The sequence below is a fragment of the Mustela erminea genome, chromosome X (assembly GCF_009829155.1).
Source record: "Mustela erminea isolate mMusErm1 chromosome X, mMusErm1.Pri, whole genome shotgun sequence".
NCBI classification, from domain to species: Eukaryota; Metazoa; Chordata; class Mammalia; order Carnivora; family Mustelidae; genus Mustela; species Mustela erminea.
This window is the reverse complement of record NC_045635.1, coordinates 98,166,109-98,183,878: the sequence shown is the minus strand read 5'-3', so window position 1 is coordinate 98,183,878 and position 17,770 is coordinate 98,166,109. Positions and strand designations below refer to the sequence as shown.

The 17,770-nt window shown below is 39.0% G+C and overlaps 1 protein-coding gene across 7 annotated transcripts in view; it reads left to right on the top strand.

The window, feature by feature from the left end:
• Positions 1-17,579, top strand: part of KLHL13 (kelch like family member 13) — a 201,326-nt gene extending 183,747 nt beyond the window's left edge. For all 7 annotated transcript variants that reach the window (XM_032330770.1, XM_032330765.1, XM_032330771.1 and 4 more), the window contains 3 exons: positions 4,897-5,692; positions 13,243-13,356; positions 15,923-17,579. In XM_032330770.1, coding sequence (XP_032186661.1) covers positions 4,897-5,692; positions 13,243-13,356; positions 15,923-16,410 — 1,398 coding nt within the window. In that variant the 3' untranslated portion in view covers positions 16,411-17,579. The remainder of the gene's footprint in view (positions 1-4,896; positions 5,693-13,242; positions 13,357-15,922) is intronic.
• The last annotated feature ends 191 nt before the right edge of the window (positions 17,580-17,770 follow it).

The window sequence follows — 17,770 nt, the reverse complement described above, 5'->3', positions numbered from 1 at the left end:
TTAACTGTTATTCTAGACTTTGCTTCTATAATCCCTATAATCTATGATTAATTGTTTTAGCTTTGATAACACGAACTTCATAAACAACTAATTTGCTATTACATAGTTTTTATCTGGGTTTCATTTTTAAAAATTAAGGGTCTAGTAATATTTTATACTAATTCAGAATGTATTCTATTTTTAGTTGTATCTCTCTTCACATCTTAATTTTTATATTGCTGATAATTAGAGTGTTTAACCTTCGTTATTTACCCACAGTGTGATAGCTGTTGTACATGGGGTATAGAAAATGCTAGTCCTTCTGTCAAGAAGACGAAGATTATGAAATACCTTTCTCTGATGGTTTTTAAGAAAAGAGTAGGCAGCTATCTGGATATACTAAGAGGTCTGTCAAGGTCTTTTGTAGTTTTGTGTATATGTCTCTGAGGATACCGATATATAGAGGATATTTTCCAAATGCCCTTAAATCAAAGGTAGGTTTTTTTTTAATATTGTTATTTTATTAATTATCTTCTTATTGGATGAAGTTGAAGGGGGAGAAGGGGAAGGAACTAAATACCTTAATCACATTTCTAAATTATACAGTTTGGTTTTTAGTTTTTTCTCTCTGTTCATTTTATATGCTACAAATTGGGACTTACATTTGGTGACCAGCGACTGACGGTATCATTTTGCCTATTTGAAGTTCCTATTTTTTGTGTTTTTTATTGGCAATCATATCCCTAATGGTGAGAATCTGCATACCTGGGAATAATTATTTTTGTGTTCTCATCAGCTTTTGCTGATTCGTACTAGTCAGTGGGTTCCAAAGTGCAAATTACCCTTGTTCTGGGGGAAAGGCTCCATCTTTCGTGCTTCAGAAAGTCACTAATTCCTGCCACCCGAAGTGATTTGGGCACCTGGGAATGGACTGTAACCTCATTTATACGATGCAAACTTTTATGAGACGCCAACGTGCCACGCCTAAAATTGGATTGAAATGTATTTTTTTAATTAAACTTCATTGGAAAAGCAAGGTACTGAACAGAGTGAAACTGTGTATTTCAAAAGTCTCCTAAATTCATTTATTTTTCCTACTTCTTTTGTGTTGCAGTTCTGTTTTGGCTAGCTTTTTAATATATAGCTGTTAAGGATACAAAGCAATTAAAATTTTTTGGCAGTTCCCATAAAGCAGATCAGATGCTTAAAATTGTTCAAATTCTTCCTGAGTAATCAGTCTATGAAAATAGCCTTGTGTGTGTGTGCCGTGACCTTAGAGCATTCAGTGATGATCTGTCTTACCTGGGCTGATATTTTATGCGGAGGAGTAATTATTTTAGTCTCATTTCAGCTTTTAAATAAAAGGATAATAGGAGTAGCCAGTTTTTCTCTTAATCACCGGCCAACCTGTTAACGATTCAGTTGCGTCCGTGAAGTTTTCGTGACATATGTGAACACACACACTGAGAAAATTAAGAGAAAAGAGTTGAGTCCTTTGCCTGTGACCTGCTCGTGTGTTTGTATACACACAGGTACTTGTATGGCAGCCCTGCTTCCATGAGTTGTGCCTCACATAATATTTGCTGATATGATTTTCCTGTTTTTACTTTTGACCAGTCATGAAAGCATCAGAAAGAAAGGGCCTCTCCATCACTTGTCTTCTTTTCCTATTTTCCATTTTTGCTGCATTGTCCTCTGTGCAGGGGAGACTTTTCTAGGCTCATTTTGACTCCAGGCAGAGCTAGTTTTGCTGGGAGTAGGAGAATGGCCAAGGGAAACTGTGGCAAGCCATCATCATAGACGCCAGAAATTAACTGTGCCATGAGTTAAGTTTGGTGGAGATACACCTGTTCCAATCCTCACGGAAGTGATTCCTTTCCTTGTATTGCCACATAAATAATGTGAAAATAACTCCACCCTAGGAATAATTGCCTTATTAAACTCCCTTCATTGGAAACAATAACTTTTGAAGGAATCAAAATGCATTACAGTAAAGAACTATGACTGTTTACATGAAAGAGAGATCTAGAGATTCTGTATAAGAGGTTTTCTGTTTGCCGTTCTGCTAGCAATGTACCTTTCAAGAATCATGACTGAGAAGTGGATTAAGGTGAACCACAATAGAATAATCCTCTGTTTTTCCAAAATTTCCATCTAGCCAGAATTTCATTTAGTATTTTTTTTTTTTTGAGAGGGAACATACATTTTTCAAGAAGAGAAAAGGAATTATTTTGGCCATAATCAAGTTACAACATTGTTTCTTAGGGTAACTTCTGATTACTGATTTTGATACTTTTTAAGTTCTTCAATATTCAGTAAATATTTGTTGTCCACTTATATTTTTTTAATTTTAATTCCAATATAGTTAACATATAGTGTTATGTAAGTTTCAGGTGTAGAATATACTGAGTCAGGAATTCTGTACATTACTCAGTGCTCATCAAGATAAGTATACTCTTAATCCCCTTCACCTGTTTCCCCCATCCTCCCAGCCACCTCCCTCCTGGTAACCATCTGTTTGTTCTCTGTAGTTAAGAATCTGTTTTTTTGTTTTGTCTCTTTTTTCTTTGTTCACTTGTTTTCTTTCTTAAATTCCACATATAAGTGAAATCGTATGGTATTTGTCTTTCTCTGACTTACTTCGCTTGCCATTATACACTTTAAATCCATCCATGTTGTTGCAAATGGCAAAATTCCGTTCATTTTTATGACTGAATAATATTCCTCTGTGTGTGTGTGTGTGTGTGTGTGTGTGTGTGTGTGTGTGTGTGTACCACATCTTTATCTGTTCATCTGTTGGCAGACACTTGGGCTCCTTCCATAGTTTGGCTATTGTAAATAATGGTGCAATAAACATAGGGGTGCATGTATCCTTTCAAGCTGGTATTTTTTGTATTCCTTGGGTAAATACCCAGTAGTGCAATTACTGGATCATAAGACAGTTCTGTTTTTACTTTTCTGAGGAACTCCATACTGTTTTCCACAGTGGCTACATCAATTTGCATTCCCACCCACAGTGCATGAGTGTTCCCTTTTACCCTGTGTCCTTGCCAACACTTATTTCTCCTGCTTTTGATTTTAGCCCATTCTGACAGGTGTGAGGTGATGTCTCATGGTGATTTTTGATTTGCATTTCCGTGATGATTCGTGATGCTGAGCATCTTTTCATGTGTCTTTTGGCCATCTGAGTGCCTTATCTAGAGAAATGTCTGTTCCTTTCTTCTGCCCTGCCCATATTATAATCAGATTATTGTGTCTTCTTGGTGTCATGTTGTATAAATTTCTATATATTTTGGATACTAATGCTTTTTTGGATATGTTATTTGCAAACATCTTCTCCCATTCTGAGGTTGTCTTTTTGTTTTGTTGACTATTTCCTTTGCTGTGCAGGAGTTTTTATTTTGACATAGTCCCAATAGTTTATTTTTTGCTTGTGTTTTCCCTTGCCTCAGGAGATATCTCTAGAAAAATGTTGCTACATTTGATGTCAGAGAAACTACTGCCTGTGCTCTCTTTCTAGAATTTGTATGATTTCAGGTCTCACTTTTAGGCCTTTAATCCATTTTTAGTTTACTTTTGTGTCTGGTGTATGAAAGTGGTCTAGTTTCATTCTTTTGCATGCAGCTTTCCAGTTCTCCCTACACCATTTGTTGAAGAGACTGTCATTTTCCCACTGCGTGTTCTTGTTCCTTTGTCAAGGATTAATAGACTATATAATCATGGGTTTATTTCTGGGTTTTCTCTAATGTTCTCTTGAACTATGTATCTATTTTTGTGCCAGTACCATACTGCATTGATTACTACAGCTTTGTAATATAACTTGAAGTCTGGACTTGTGATACCTCCAGCTTTGCTTTTCTTTTTCAAGATTGCTTTGGCTATTCAGGGTCTTTTCTGGTTCCATACAAATTTTAGGATTGTTTTAGTTCTGTGAAAAATGCTATTGGTATTTTGATAGGGTTTTCGGTAAATGTGTAGATTGCTTTGGGTAGTATGGCCTTTTTAACAATATTTATTCTTGCAGTCCATGAACATGGAATATCTTTCCATTTGTTTATGTCATATTCAATTATTTGTCACCAATGTTTTATAGTTTTCAGAGTACAGGTCTTTTACCTCCTTGGTTAGGTTTATTTCTAGATATTCTATCATTTTTGGTATAATTAATTGTAAATGAGATTTTCTTAATTTCTTATTTTGCTACTTCATTGTTAGTATATAGAAATGCGATGAGTTTCCATTTATTGATTTTGTATCCTGTGACCTTACTGAGTTCATTTATCAGTGCTAGTAGTTTTTTGGTAGAGTCTTTAGGGTTTTCTATATGTAATATCACATCACCTGCATATATTGATAGTTTTACTTCTTCCTTGCCAGTTTGGATGTCTTTTATTTCTTTTTCTTGTCTGATTGCTGTGGCTAGGACTTCAATTACCATGTTGAATAAAAGTGGTGAGAATAGACATCCTTGTCTTGTTCTTGATCTCAGAGGAGAAGCTCTCCATTTTTCCCCATTGAGTGTGTTGTTAGCTGTGGGTTTTTCATATATGGCCTTTATTATGCCTGAGGTCTGTTCCCTCTAAAGATACTTTGTTGAGGGTTTTTATCAGGAATGGATGTTATACTTTGTCAGATGCTTTTTTCTACATCTGTTGAAAGGATTACAGAGTTTTTATCCTTTCTCTTGTTGATGTGATGTAGATAATTTTCTTTTAGTTACCCTTCTATGGGACTAGGTAAAGGTGGTTTGTGAATTCTCTTTAGATTATTAATGTATTTAGATAAGAATTTTGATTGGCATCTATATGGACAGTAAAAAGCTTAGTTTACTCTTCTTCTAAAACAGGTATTTATGTTATCCAGACTGGGAGTGTCATGAACTTGGTAGCATTTTAATTTTTCTTATTGGTTTAATAGGTCACTTTAGACAATTGTGTCGAAGTTGGTCGGATTGCCAACACCTACAATCTGACAGAAGTGGATAAATATGTCAACAGTTTTGTCTTGAAGAATTTTCCCGCATTGCTGAGCACTGGGGAGTTCTTGAAACTCCCTTTTGAGCGTCTTGCCTTTGTGCTTTCCAGTAATAGCCTTAAGCACTGCACTGAACTTGAGCTCTTTAAGGCTACCTGTCGCTGGCTACGCCTAGAAGAGCCTCGGATGGACTTTGCTGCCAAATTAATGAAGAACATACGATTTCCACTGATGACACCGCAGGAGCTCATCAATTATGTGCAAACCGTGGATTTCATGAGAACTGACAATACCTGTGTGAATCTCCTTTTGGAAGCCAGCAATTACCAAATGATGCCATACATGCAGCCAGTGATGCAGTCAGACAGGACTGCCATTCGCTCTGACACCACTCATTTGGTCACACTCGGAGGAGTTCTGAGGCAGCAGCTGGTTGTCAGCAAGGAATTGCGCATGTATGATGAAAAGGCCCATGAATGGAAATCGTTAGCCCCCATGGATGCCCCACGGTACCAGCATGGCATTGCTGTCATTGGAAATTTCCTCTATGTCGTCGGCGGACAGAGCAATTATGACACAAAAGGAAAAACGGCAGTCGATACGGTCTTCAGATTTGATCCTCGCTACAATAAATGGATGCAGGTCGCATCTTTAAATGAAAAGCGCACCTTTTTCCACCTAAGTGCCCTCAAAGGATATCTGTACGCAGTCGGTGGGCGAAATGCAGCTGGTGAACTGCGTAAGTGTGTGCATTTATGTTAAACAGAGAGGCTAATTTCTTTACCCCCAAATTCTCATTAAACCATAAAATAAGCAGCTCTGGAAAATTAAAGACAAAAATGTAGCTAGGGTTTCATTTAAGCTGTTCTGTTCAGGAAATATCAGAGACAATCCGTATGCCTAATCCAGATTTATATTTTTGACGAGGGTACAAATGATATCTTAGGAATACATCAGTATGTTGCAGAATATTTTATTTGGCAGTGTGTATGGTTTTCATCTTGACAGTGTAACTACAAAGTATACTCTGCTCATTTAAATTCTAATAGAATCTTGGACAGAAGTCTGGCATGTTTCCTTATTTTCCATTTTTAAAAGCCCACATAATATTTTACTGTACAGGTTAAAATCCTTCCTTACAGAGGACTGTTATCGTTTCTTCTTTTACATAATCTTTTACCCTATCCTAGAACCTAGACCACATAGAAAGATAATTTTCTTTGTTGATTAAATGTACAAAGTTCAATATTATCCCAAATGTATTTACCGTGAGTAATGTGATCTGTGAGTATTAGTTTTAAAAATCATTCTCTCTTGGGGTGTCCGGGTGGCTCAGTCGGTTAAGCGTCTGACTCTTGATTTCAGCTCAGGTCATGATCTCCAGGTCACAAGATCGGGTCCTAGGTCAGGCTTCATGCTCATCACGGAGTCTGCTTGTCCCTCTCTCTCTGTTCTTCCCCTGTCCCCCCTCCCCCGACTCACACATTGTTGCTCTCTCTCTCTCTCAAATAAATAAATGAAAAATAAAATCTTAAAAAAAATCATTCTCTCAGTGAAATACTAAACACTTTTCTTCAACCGTAAACTGCTCTGGTAAGCTTTATTAGATGGCCATTTTTTTGTCTCCCTAATCAAAGATTGGTCTCAAGTGCAGTTAACATAGAGCAGTACTTTGGCTACATAAATGAACTCTAATTTTGTTATTTTAGATGAAATTGGAATAAGATAGCTGTCCAAAAAGAAGTCAGGAAGACTGCATTTTCTGTCACGCCTTCCATTTCTGTCATTACCATCATCGTTTGGCCTCTTTTTTTCACCACTCTTTCATTCTGCGATGAATAGAGTCCTTGTAGTTGACCAGTATTCCGGGCTCTGTAATGGTGGGGACGTGGAAAATATTGGCCTTGGCTCTGGATAAATTGAGAGTAATTATCAGAATCTTTTTCTTGGTAGCTTAATGGTTTAAGAATAAGCTATTTATTGGAGGCAAAAAGAACTGCTCTCAGCTCTAACGCTCTCCACCTGATCGAGCCCTTTCTTGTTAGGGGCATCTTAATGTTACTAATCTCTCCTACCTGCAGTTTTTCCCCCTTTATTGTCACAGTAATATTTTTCCTAAGACTGGGCTTTCGAAATGGTTGGACTCAGGGTCATCCTCATGAACCACACAAATTGCCCGATCTATTGTAATAATCAGGCTGTTCAGAGCATCTGAGGCACCAGTGCCCTTAGCGTCGAATTGTCATTTCAGGTCTCCTCGCTCGACCCACACACATGATTTTCATGTTGTGATACCATTTTAAATTAGGGGATGTCTGGAAGTATTCAGAAGCTGTAACTAGGGATTTGGCTCTTTCTTAGGAAAACCACTCGTAGGAGATCATCTCTTCAGGTTTACAAAATGGTAGTGAGTGGCCATTTCAGACCTGCTTTCCTCAGGAGAAAGAGCTCCAGTTTCTCAGTCGGTGCTTGCTTAGCGATGTTATCCCCTCTAATTAATAGGTGGAACGAGGCCTTATTCTTCTGAGAATCTGTCATCTTCAGGCCAAGGACGGTCATTACATAAAACCAAGAAGCTAGAGGCTTTCTTTTGCTGAGCTCTTGCCGTGTTCGACTCATTTGGGAACAAGAAGTAGACAACCCCGTTGGGCAGGCGGCTGCCTTCCTTGCTTATGACCTTCAGAAATCACACCCTCTATCTCTTATTAAAAATAGCCTTCTAAATACTGTTATGCTGGAAATTAAAAAAAAAAAAAGATAAAATCATAAAAAAAAAATAGCCTTCTGCGTTTCAGTTTGAAAGTAAAAAGGAACAAGAGAAGCGTGTTTCTCATGAGCCCGTCCTAATTCATAATAACTATTTCATTCTATTTAGGTTTTACCATCACAATCTCCCAGAGTTTAAACCTAAGGATAATGACTTACATAGTCTCAAAAATGATTACCCCTCCAGATGGTAAATAGAGGCCCATTTTTATCTCAATTTGTAAACTGCATGTTTCACAAATACATAGATGGTTGTAATAGAGACACAAGCCCTCAATACCAAGAAACAACTCTGATTCCATTTAAAGGCCAATGACATTTCTTTCCCTTTGAAATTGCCTCCTGTCATCTACAAGTAAGTATGCTTTTGTAGAAAATGACTGTTTGCCTTAAAATCAGTATACACAGCAAAAGCCAGTCTGTAGTAAATATTTTAAGTTAAAATATATTGGAAGCATTTGTTTGTTTATTTGTTTTTAGAAAATGAGTTGATTGGCTTAAGTGCAGTGAAATCAGGCCACCCCACCTCCTTTGACTTTCTCCTATTTTAGATGTACTTGGGAGCAAGAAGTAGATTGTTTTAAAACAGTCTCCTCACATTCTGTGCTGTTGACTTCTTCTGAATTCTCTTTATCAATAATGTTTCTCTTTGTATAGGTGTCTCTTGCCCTTTCCAGTTTTCTTGGACCCATGGTTTTCGTTGAATAGCGGATTTAGGTCCTAAAAAGACTCTTGCTTATATTTCTTAATGTTCCAGCCAGAGGCTGGGTTTTTAACGTTTCTCCTGCTCCATAATTTTTTTTTTTTTTTAATGGGAACGCCCTCCACACACACAAGAACATCTGTTATAGGGGCACCTGGGTGGCTCAGTCGTTGAGTGTCTGCCTTCGGCTCAGGTCATGGTCCCAGGGTCCTCGGATCAAGGCCCGCATCGGGCTCTACGCTCCGTAGGAAGCCTGCTTCTCCCTCTCCCACTCCCCCTACTTGTGTTCCCTCTCTCGCTGTGTCTCTCTCTGTCCAATAAATAAAATATTTTTTTAAAAAAGAATATTAAAAAAAGAACATCTGTTATATTAACTTCACATTCCCATCTTAACTGATTACTTTGCCGTATTATTATCTGTAAATAAAGAATGGGGGTGAAGGGGTGGCAGGCAAATGGGGATCAATGGGAGACTCATTTAACAGTTTAACAATTCAGGGCCCCTGACCAGCTCAGTCAGTAGAAGATGTAACTCTTGATCTCGGGGTTATAAATTCAAGCCCTACGTTGGGTGTAGAGATTACTTAAAAGTAAAATCTTCTCTTAAAAAAATTAGTTAGGTTCATTTAGTACCAGTATGTTATTTATTCTGCGTGTATGCAATGACCATCTCCTAGACGTAATTCTGAAAAGAAAAGAGTGGTAGCATTTGCAAGACATTTTAGATCGTTTTAATGCAGTTGGTCTTTTAACAGCCCTTCTTGGAGTGTGTATGGATGGACCTACGCCCATAGTACATCAAAAAGATCCTATCAATGTTTGTGTGAGCCTGGTATATTGCTGCAGTAGAATTCCTTAGAAATGCTGCTTTCCTTTGACCCAGGTACAGTCGGAAACTACATGAAGCTTAGAGGAGCTGTCACTTCAGTGGAAGAGGAGTCCGTTATTCCTGGCATCTTGCAAACTTCTGTCATTTAAGAAATTGATCTTCCATTGAGGTTTTCTATATGGAAGAGAAATATGACAGCCCAGATAGCTTTCATTTCTGTTAACTATTAATAAGTCAAGCTTTCGGATAATGAAGTAACTTACAGAAAAACGTGTTAGTTTTTCTTTTTCAAATAAATGTGCAGTAAAATGACTGAAATTTATCAACTGCCCCATATCCTTTAATGGATTTGCAGTTTTCTTCATTAAGCACCAGTGGTTCCAGTGGTGATTCAGGGTTCATCCCTTGCCTACTCTCAAAAAAAATAAATAAGCCCCACAACATCTCTTGGGACCAATTCTGGACTCTAGTAGAGTCACCTGAGCAACTACAAATCTTTCATGATTGGTGTGAACGAAGCAACCTGCATGTAATTCTCAAATTGGAGAGGGTCTCTAACTGAAATTGCACGTCACTGAAGGTGACTTTCTAGAATAAGGGTCAGTGAAATTCTGTAAAGGGCCAGAAAGTCCATATTTTCAGCATCTTAGGCCATAGGATCTTGTCACAGTGAATTGCCTCTGCTGTCATATTGCAAAAGCAGCCACTGACGGTTTATAAACAAACGGGTGAGGCTGTGTTCCAATAAAGCTTTCTATAGGAAAACCAGCATTTGAATTCCACATGATTTTCATAAGTCACAAAACATTTTTCCTTTGATTTTTTCCCCCAACTCTTTAAAAAAGGTAAAAAGCCATTCACATGTTTGGGGCACCTGGGTGGCTCAGTGGGTTAAGCCTCTGCCTTCAGCTCAGGTCATGATCTCAGGGTCCTGGGATTGAGCCCCACATCGGGCTCTCTGCTCAGTGGGGAGCCTGCTTCCCTCTCTCTCTCTGCCTGCCTTTCTGCCTGCTTGTGATCTCTCTCTCTCTCTCTGTGAAATAAATAAATAAAATCTTTAAAAAAAAAAAGCCATTCACATGTTTATCTTGTGGGCCATACAGAAAGCAGATAGCATGCTGGATTTGGCGGATGGGCTGTAATTTGCCCAACCTTCTTCTAGACTTTTCTAATTAATTCATTGCCATTCCTACCTCTCATAGACTATGACAAAAGCACTGTCTTGTCCCTTGCGTTATCCCTTGCCCCCTTCTCCTCTCAAGGTTTTGGACACAAGCCTATATCCCATTGCCTTGAGAATATGGAAAATAAGGACTTGTGTGTGTATATACTTTTAATCAGATGTGTTCTATTTTAAAACTAAATACTCTTGATTTGACTTAGAACAACAGTACTTGATGGAGACAGTCTAGAGGTTGAGAGTAGATATTTAATGATAGGAAAAGCTGAAGGATATGAATGATACAGCTCGAAGAAGAAAAGTTGAGGGATGATGAACTACTACATAGTTTCTATATTATTGGTGGTTAATAGCCGTCTTACACTTAGGTTACTCCTGTATGAGAAAATATAGATGGATTCTTATAACCCCTATTAGGGGAAAAAATGCAATTAATTCACTGACAGAAGAACAGCATTATCTTTCTACATGGGAAAATTTTAATAATCATAAAGAGTGAATAGCTATTCAAGTGCTAGCTCCACTCCAAAAGAAATAGGAGGAAACTAATGGAAACTCCATCAGAATAGATTGAATTAGACATAAGGAGAGACTGTGACACTCTAGAAATTTCAAAGTTCAAAGCAGAATTTTTCCATTAAGGAAAGCATAGAACTATAGTAAAACCTGTCTTTGCCATCAGAGACGTGGAAAAGATGATCTCTGGAAGTCTTTTAAAGCCCTTTCACTGATAGGATGTGTGATTAGACTACTTTTTTTTTTTATCAGCTAAAACCCTACCATTAATTACTTTGCTGATGCCAAGTACCAATCAATATACTAGATCCTCTATAAGTGGGGAGAGAGAGAGAGAGATAATAATGTATGTCCAGTAGGATTGTGCTTGTCAATTAAGTGAAAGTCGTGCTCAAGGCAAATGGAAACGAACATTAGAAAAGACGCCCAGTGACTACAAATGGCCCAAACCGGTATCAATCAGTTTCAGCTTGCCATGAATTGTGACAATAGCTCTTGTTCGGGGGAAAGCTTTTGCAGGGTCTGGCTACTTAATGGAAGGATTTAGAAGAAATAGAGTTGGGAGGGGGAAAAAAGAAGAAGAAGAAATAGAGTTGGTTAGAATCCAGGCCTAAAGCAATGAACAAAACCAACAAAGTAGATCAAAATGAGAACAGGAAAAGCCTTTGAGATGAGCCTGAAAATGTAAAGCTCAAGCCAGTGCAAAAGGCAATCAGTGAAGGGATATGAGAAGTGGTATAATGTAGGAGCTGTTAGGCGAGAAATAAGTGCTCCACGTAGTCAGTTTGGTGCAGAAATGAAATTACTGAATAGAATAGAAAATGCATCTCTCATTCTCATGTTATTATTTTTTTTCAATCAGAAATCTTGTTCAAGGGATGATTCATCCGTTAGGCATTCCAGTGGCTTGATCAGATGGCCCCACTCAGTAGATTTCTGCTTCTGTTCCATCGCCTAAAACTACATCATTTGGTCAACTCCAGGTTCAAGGGAACTTGAATGTTGAGTCTAGCAGGGCACTTCTGTGTGCAGTGTCGTGGTTCTATTCCTAAGAAAAAAGCAGGGTTAGGGGAGACAAAAAAATCAGGTTGCCAATAGTATAAAATTTTCAAGTCTACCTAGACTTTGTATTAGACTTTGTATGGGGTTTTTGTTTGTTTCTTCTTCAAAGTTTAATTTATTTAAGTAATCTCTACATTCCACGTGGGGCTCGAACTCACAACCCCAAGGTCAAGATGCACACACTCTTCTGATTGAGCCTGCCAGGTGCCCCAAGACTTTGTGTCTTTGACCAGAGTACTCAGAACAGCCCTATTTCTTTCTGCCTCTTCAAAAAGGATTAAGTTTTCTATCCATCGTTCTATTCTTGAGTTTATAACAGAGTGATATTTAAATAGGTTGAGGTCACTTCTCCAAAATACTTTCTGTTAAAGATGATAAATCTATTACTGAAAGGAAGTGCCCCTATTAGAAATCTTCCTGTCATACTATGCTACCAGTCATCTTCTAGTAGGAGCATGACTGGCTACAGTGATATTGGCCTTAATGTAGAAATGTAGAATTATTGCCAATGTCTATTGTGTAGTCCGGATGTGAAATAAAGCAAGAGGCAGCCAGAACATACGCCGGGTGGTGTGTGTACGTACATACATTCATTCTCAACCTCAGATTGTGCTTCCTGTCGATGAACCTTAGTTTCCTAGGTGGTGGATCAGAACTGACTTTTCTTCTTCCTTATGATTTTCTCATCTTCCCACATATTTATCATTTTTGAAGATTTGGTTTATTTATTTTTATGAGAGCAAGAGAGAGCATGAGCCGGGGGGAGGGAGAAGCAGACTCCCCGCTGAGCAGGGAGTCCAATGACAGGACTCGATCTCAAGGCCTCAGGACCATGACGTGAGCTTCAGGCAGACACTTAACCAACTGAGCCACCCAGGCACCCTCATCTTCCCACATACTTAGAACAAGGAAATGGGAGGAATGTCAAATTACAAAGATGTAACAAGATACTAGAAGAAAAGAAATCCTGGCAACTTCTGCAGTAACGGAGATGTGTTAGATTATCACATAAGCCTCTAGTCTAATGTAAAGTGTATTAATGGTTCATCTTAGTAATATAATCTCAATAAGTGAAAAAAGAGACCTCCCAAAGAGTATCTCATATCTGTTATATATAGGGTTTCATTGTTTAAATATTATTCTTTTACCTAAAGGGAAAAATAGCTCATTGCTAAATTTGAAATTATAAATTATTTTCTTGTCTGTTTTTTTTTTCTTTTTTTTAAACAATAGCCACAGTGGAGTGTTACAATCCAAGAACAAATGAGTGGACCTATGTTGCCAAAATGAGTGAACCCCACTATGGCCATGCTGGAACTGTGTATGGAGGAGTCATGTATATTTCAGGTAAACCATTATAACACAGATGTGATTAATATAATACATACCCTTTTAACTGTGGCACCATCTTACCTACAGTATTAGAAAGATAATCCAGAAAAAAAAAGAATCCAGAAAAAAGGATCATCAAAATATAATTTGTGGTGATTTTAGAAGCTATATTGTACATGTGCGTTTACGTACAGATGCCTTTGGTATTCTAGGAGTTCATAAGACTAGCGGCAAACCAGTCATGCTATGAATACATAACTTGGAAGAAACTGGAAAGCCTTCAGCTTTTCCAGCTTGCCTTTCGGTCCCCATGCCCCACACTCTAAATAAACCCTGTACTCCAGCAACCACTATTCATAGTCCCTGTAGCAACACTTAATTCATTTTGAGCTTACATTTAGCCAAACTCTGTGAGGAAATATATCATCATTTAACACATAAACTCTACTGTGTGTAAGCTTGTTCCTGATAATATACATAGTGTTTAATAATGGTCACACCCTCATTTAATGCAACCAATAATAGGGGTTTCCCTTTTCCTCAGCAATATCAGGGGACTCGACTGTGGTGTCCTTGCGTGAATGATGCCATGCTGATTACCTATATATGTGTCGGCCACATGCGCATATATTTTTCTTATAACAGATTCTAAAATGGCTACCATTTGTTGCAGTAACAACTTTCATTCCCAGACTGTTGGTGTTGAAATAATCCTCCCATCAGATGCAGAAAGGAGTCTCATTTGAATGTAATCTTCACCTCCACTATTGACATTTTACTTTGTTAGGCTGCTTCTTCTCATCTGGCCCTGACGTGGTCTACTTTTGACACATTTTTCTCCTGAGAGCTTGCCGGTGCCAGGCCAGCAGTTACATTATTAGAAAGCAAAAGCATTAAGGTGATGGTGGTGGTCTGGGTCTCTGAACGCCGCTGCCTTATGAAAGCTATAATCAGGAGGGATCAGCTAAAGGCCCTGAATGGGTGATTGACAGGTTTGGGGAGTTAAATTTATGAGCAACTACGGGGTGTCTTCTATTGAAAGAGCCATCCAGGAAATCTTATGCTCCACTAATCTATGATTTACACCCTCTACCTATTTTATGTGTATAGCTGTTATGCCGTAATAATGAGAGCTCCATATCCTTGGGGAGGAGGACACGAAATTGTTCTCGTGACACTTCGCTATAGCTAATGTGCATCTCACAAATTACCTCCCTGGCCAAAAATAGGATAGGACCAGAGCTGACTCTCAAACTGGAAAAAAAAAAAAAAAAAGGAAAAAGCAGAGAGGAAACAGTGATTGCCGACTGGCCCCCAGATAGGAATGCTTTGATTGATATGACTGAAAATTTGTGTAGCTCTCTTGCCAATCTGCAGAACATAGAGTCCAGTACTTTCCTTGTGGACTGATTTCTGTGTGATCTCAGGACATGCTCTGTAGATGATAAGGACTCAGTGGGTCAACAGCAGACTGCTAATGATCTACCAACTGTTCTCAGAAATGATCATAGATTCTGTACGTGTTCAGCATCTAGCTTCGTCCGTGCTGAGAGCAGATGACATTACCTTCCTGCACCCCCGCAACAGAAACTCGACGAAAACAAACAACGCTGAGTAATCTCATATGTCGGGACATTTGGATAATATTGTCAACTTTTCCAAGCATTTTGATTGATTTGACTTCATAGTCTCAATGCTAATGAGATTACAGGAGTAGAGATTCTTAGATGGTTAAGTGCGGAAATGGACAACTGGAATTCAGATGCCTGAGCCCAGTGCTCAGCTGCCAGCGTGTGCCCACCCCAAAGCAGGAGCAGTACGTGATTCTGGGGGTGCCCGGGTGGCTCAGTCAGTTAAGCATCTGAGTTCAGCTTACATGATGATCCCAGAGTCCTGGGATCATCAGGCTCTTTGGCTCAGCAAGAAGCCACCGTCTCCTTCTGCTTGCCGCTCCCCTTACCTGTTTTCTCTCTCTCTGACAAATGAATAAATTTTTTTTTAAAGAAGTGCATGATGCTTTGGACCTGAGATTTACAGCAGACCCAGCTCTAAAAGTGGCCCAAATCTCTTTTCCTTTAGCAAAGCCTCTTAAATTCCACGGCTCTCTGCTTGAGAAAGTCCTTGCAATAACATAAGCTAGATTTTTGTTGTTGTTGTTGTTCTCTAAGAAGCTGAAAGTGTTACCTTCTGGATTTTTTAAAAAATTTTTTTTTAAGATTTTATTTATTTATTTGACAGAGAGAGATCACAGGCAGAGAGGCAGGCAGAGAGAGTGAGATGGAAGCAGGCTCCCTGCTGAGCAGAGAGCCCAATGTGGGGCTCGATCCCAGGACCCTGAGATCATGACCTGAGCCGAAGGCAGCGGCTCAAACCACTGAGCCACCCAGGTGCCCCCACCTTCTGGATTTTTAATCCCAGAGAAAGTACGTCTGGAGGGCAGATATTTATAAGAACACTAACGATAAGCCCTAAGGTCCGTAATATTTGGCTCAACATCCACGATCTAGGATAGAGAGCCTTTTATTTACTTTTGTATCTCTATCATAATCTGTTTACCCTCGTGCCTACCTTCATTCTCTAGGGGGAATCACTCATGACACTTTCCAAAAGGAGCTCATGTGCTTTGACCCAGACACCGACAAATGGATCCAGAAGGCACCGATGACCACGGTCAGAGGCCTGCACTGCATGTGTACAGTGGGCGAGAGGCTCTACGTCATTGGCGGCAATCACTTCCGAGGCACAAGTGATTATGATGATGTCCTAAGCTGTGAATACTACTCACCTATCCTTGACCAGTGGACCCCAATTGCTGCCATGTTAAGGGGGCAGAGCGATGTCGGGGTCGCGGTCTTTGAAAATAAGATCTACGTGGTCGGTGGGTATTCCTGGAATAATCGCTGTATGGTGGAGATAGTGCAGAAATATGACCCTGACAAAGATGAGTGGCATAAGGTGTTTGATCTCCCAGAGTCCCTCGGTGGCATCCGAGCTTGTACACTCACGGTGTTCCCGCCCGAAGAAACCACACCATCACCTTCTAGAGAGTCCCCCCTTTCTGCACCTTAAGATCACCCCCGCCCCGCGACTAAGATGCTGTGTTCCTATCTTTGCAGCGTGTCATGAATTCTCTTCTTTTGCGCCCCTTTAGTAGTGTATGTTAGGATTAGCCTCCAGTAATTGTTACAGATATTGGAAAAAAAAAAGACAACATTGATGTTATTTGTGCTGTTTGTTTGGCTTAGAGTGTTTATAAAGTTGGTAACAAAACCATTCTGGAAATGTATCCCATTGAAGCTGATGTTTAACATATAAAAACAAAACAAAACAAAAAAAACACAAAAAAAACACACAAAAAAAAAACCACACAAAAAAAAAACCAACCCAAGATATTGTCTATAAAATGTTTCTTCAGTACTTTTTCGATGCTGTGTATTGGGTGTAAGGTATTTGTCATCTTACATTAGAAAGCCCAGCGAACCAACTCGAAGGTGGATTGTAGTAAGTGTACAACTGTGCTAACTCGGCTTCAAAGTAAAAAGTTTTCCTTTCATCTTTGACTGTGAGATGTCGAAGGGAGGCAGCTTGCTCCAACAGGAAACAATAGACAAAAGGTTGCCAACTCGCATGAGCTACCTCCCTCTTTTCATAAAGTATTTTTGACATATCTGTCAACCCACCTATCTGCGTGGGCGCATTGAAAACATATGAAGTTTCTTAGACACACAGGAGAAATAATAACTGAAATTCACCAATATTAATAATAATAAAAAGAAACAGCATGACCCCTCTGCTTAGAAACAAGAGTTCGGGGTTTCTAAAGTGTGTATAAATACATACACACACGTACATTGAGCAGACACAAAATTTTAAAAATGGAATGTCACATCAAATAAACCTGAATGATCTTTTAAAATTTCTACCAAAAAGCAGCTTCCGTTAAAATGGGAATTCAGTAGCGCACATGGAGAATCCTACTGAATTTAGGTGGACAAGGGCTAGAAATGTTGAGCAACTAAATTTGTCACTTGACCAAATTTTTCCTTCCGAAACTGTAATCTACGCCTTCTCCTTTGCTGTTGAGGTAACTTGCATATTATCTGTGTTCTGTATACTCTCAATTCATAAGGTTATTTAGCACAAAGTGTAGCAGCCTTCCCTGGGGAGCTGCTTTTGCTCAGTGATTTCAACTTCCATGTTTTATCTCTTTTTGTTCAATAAAAAAGCATTTAATGTCATTTCAGTCTGAGGCATCCTGTTACTGTCTGATTTGACTCGCGTTAATTTTTTTTTGGAGGGGGTGGGTGAGCAACATTCAAATGATCAGAACTGAGAGCCCCGGACGGTTTCGATTACTATTAATGACTTTCATTCAAGGAAATACAGTCATTTGACCAGGCCTAACTTCATCGGTCGAAACTCAGTGCTG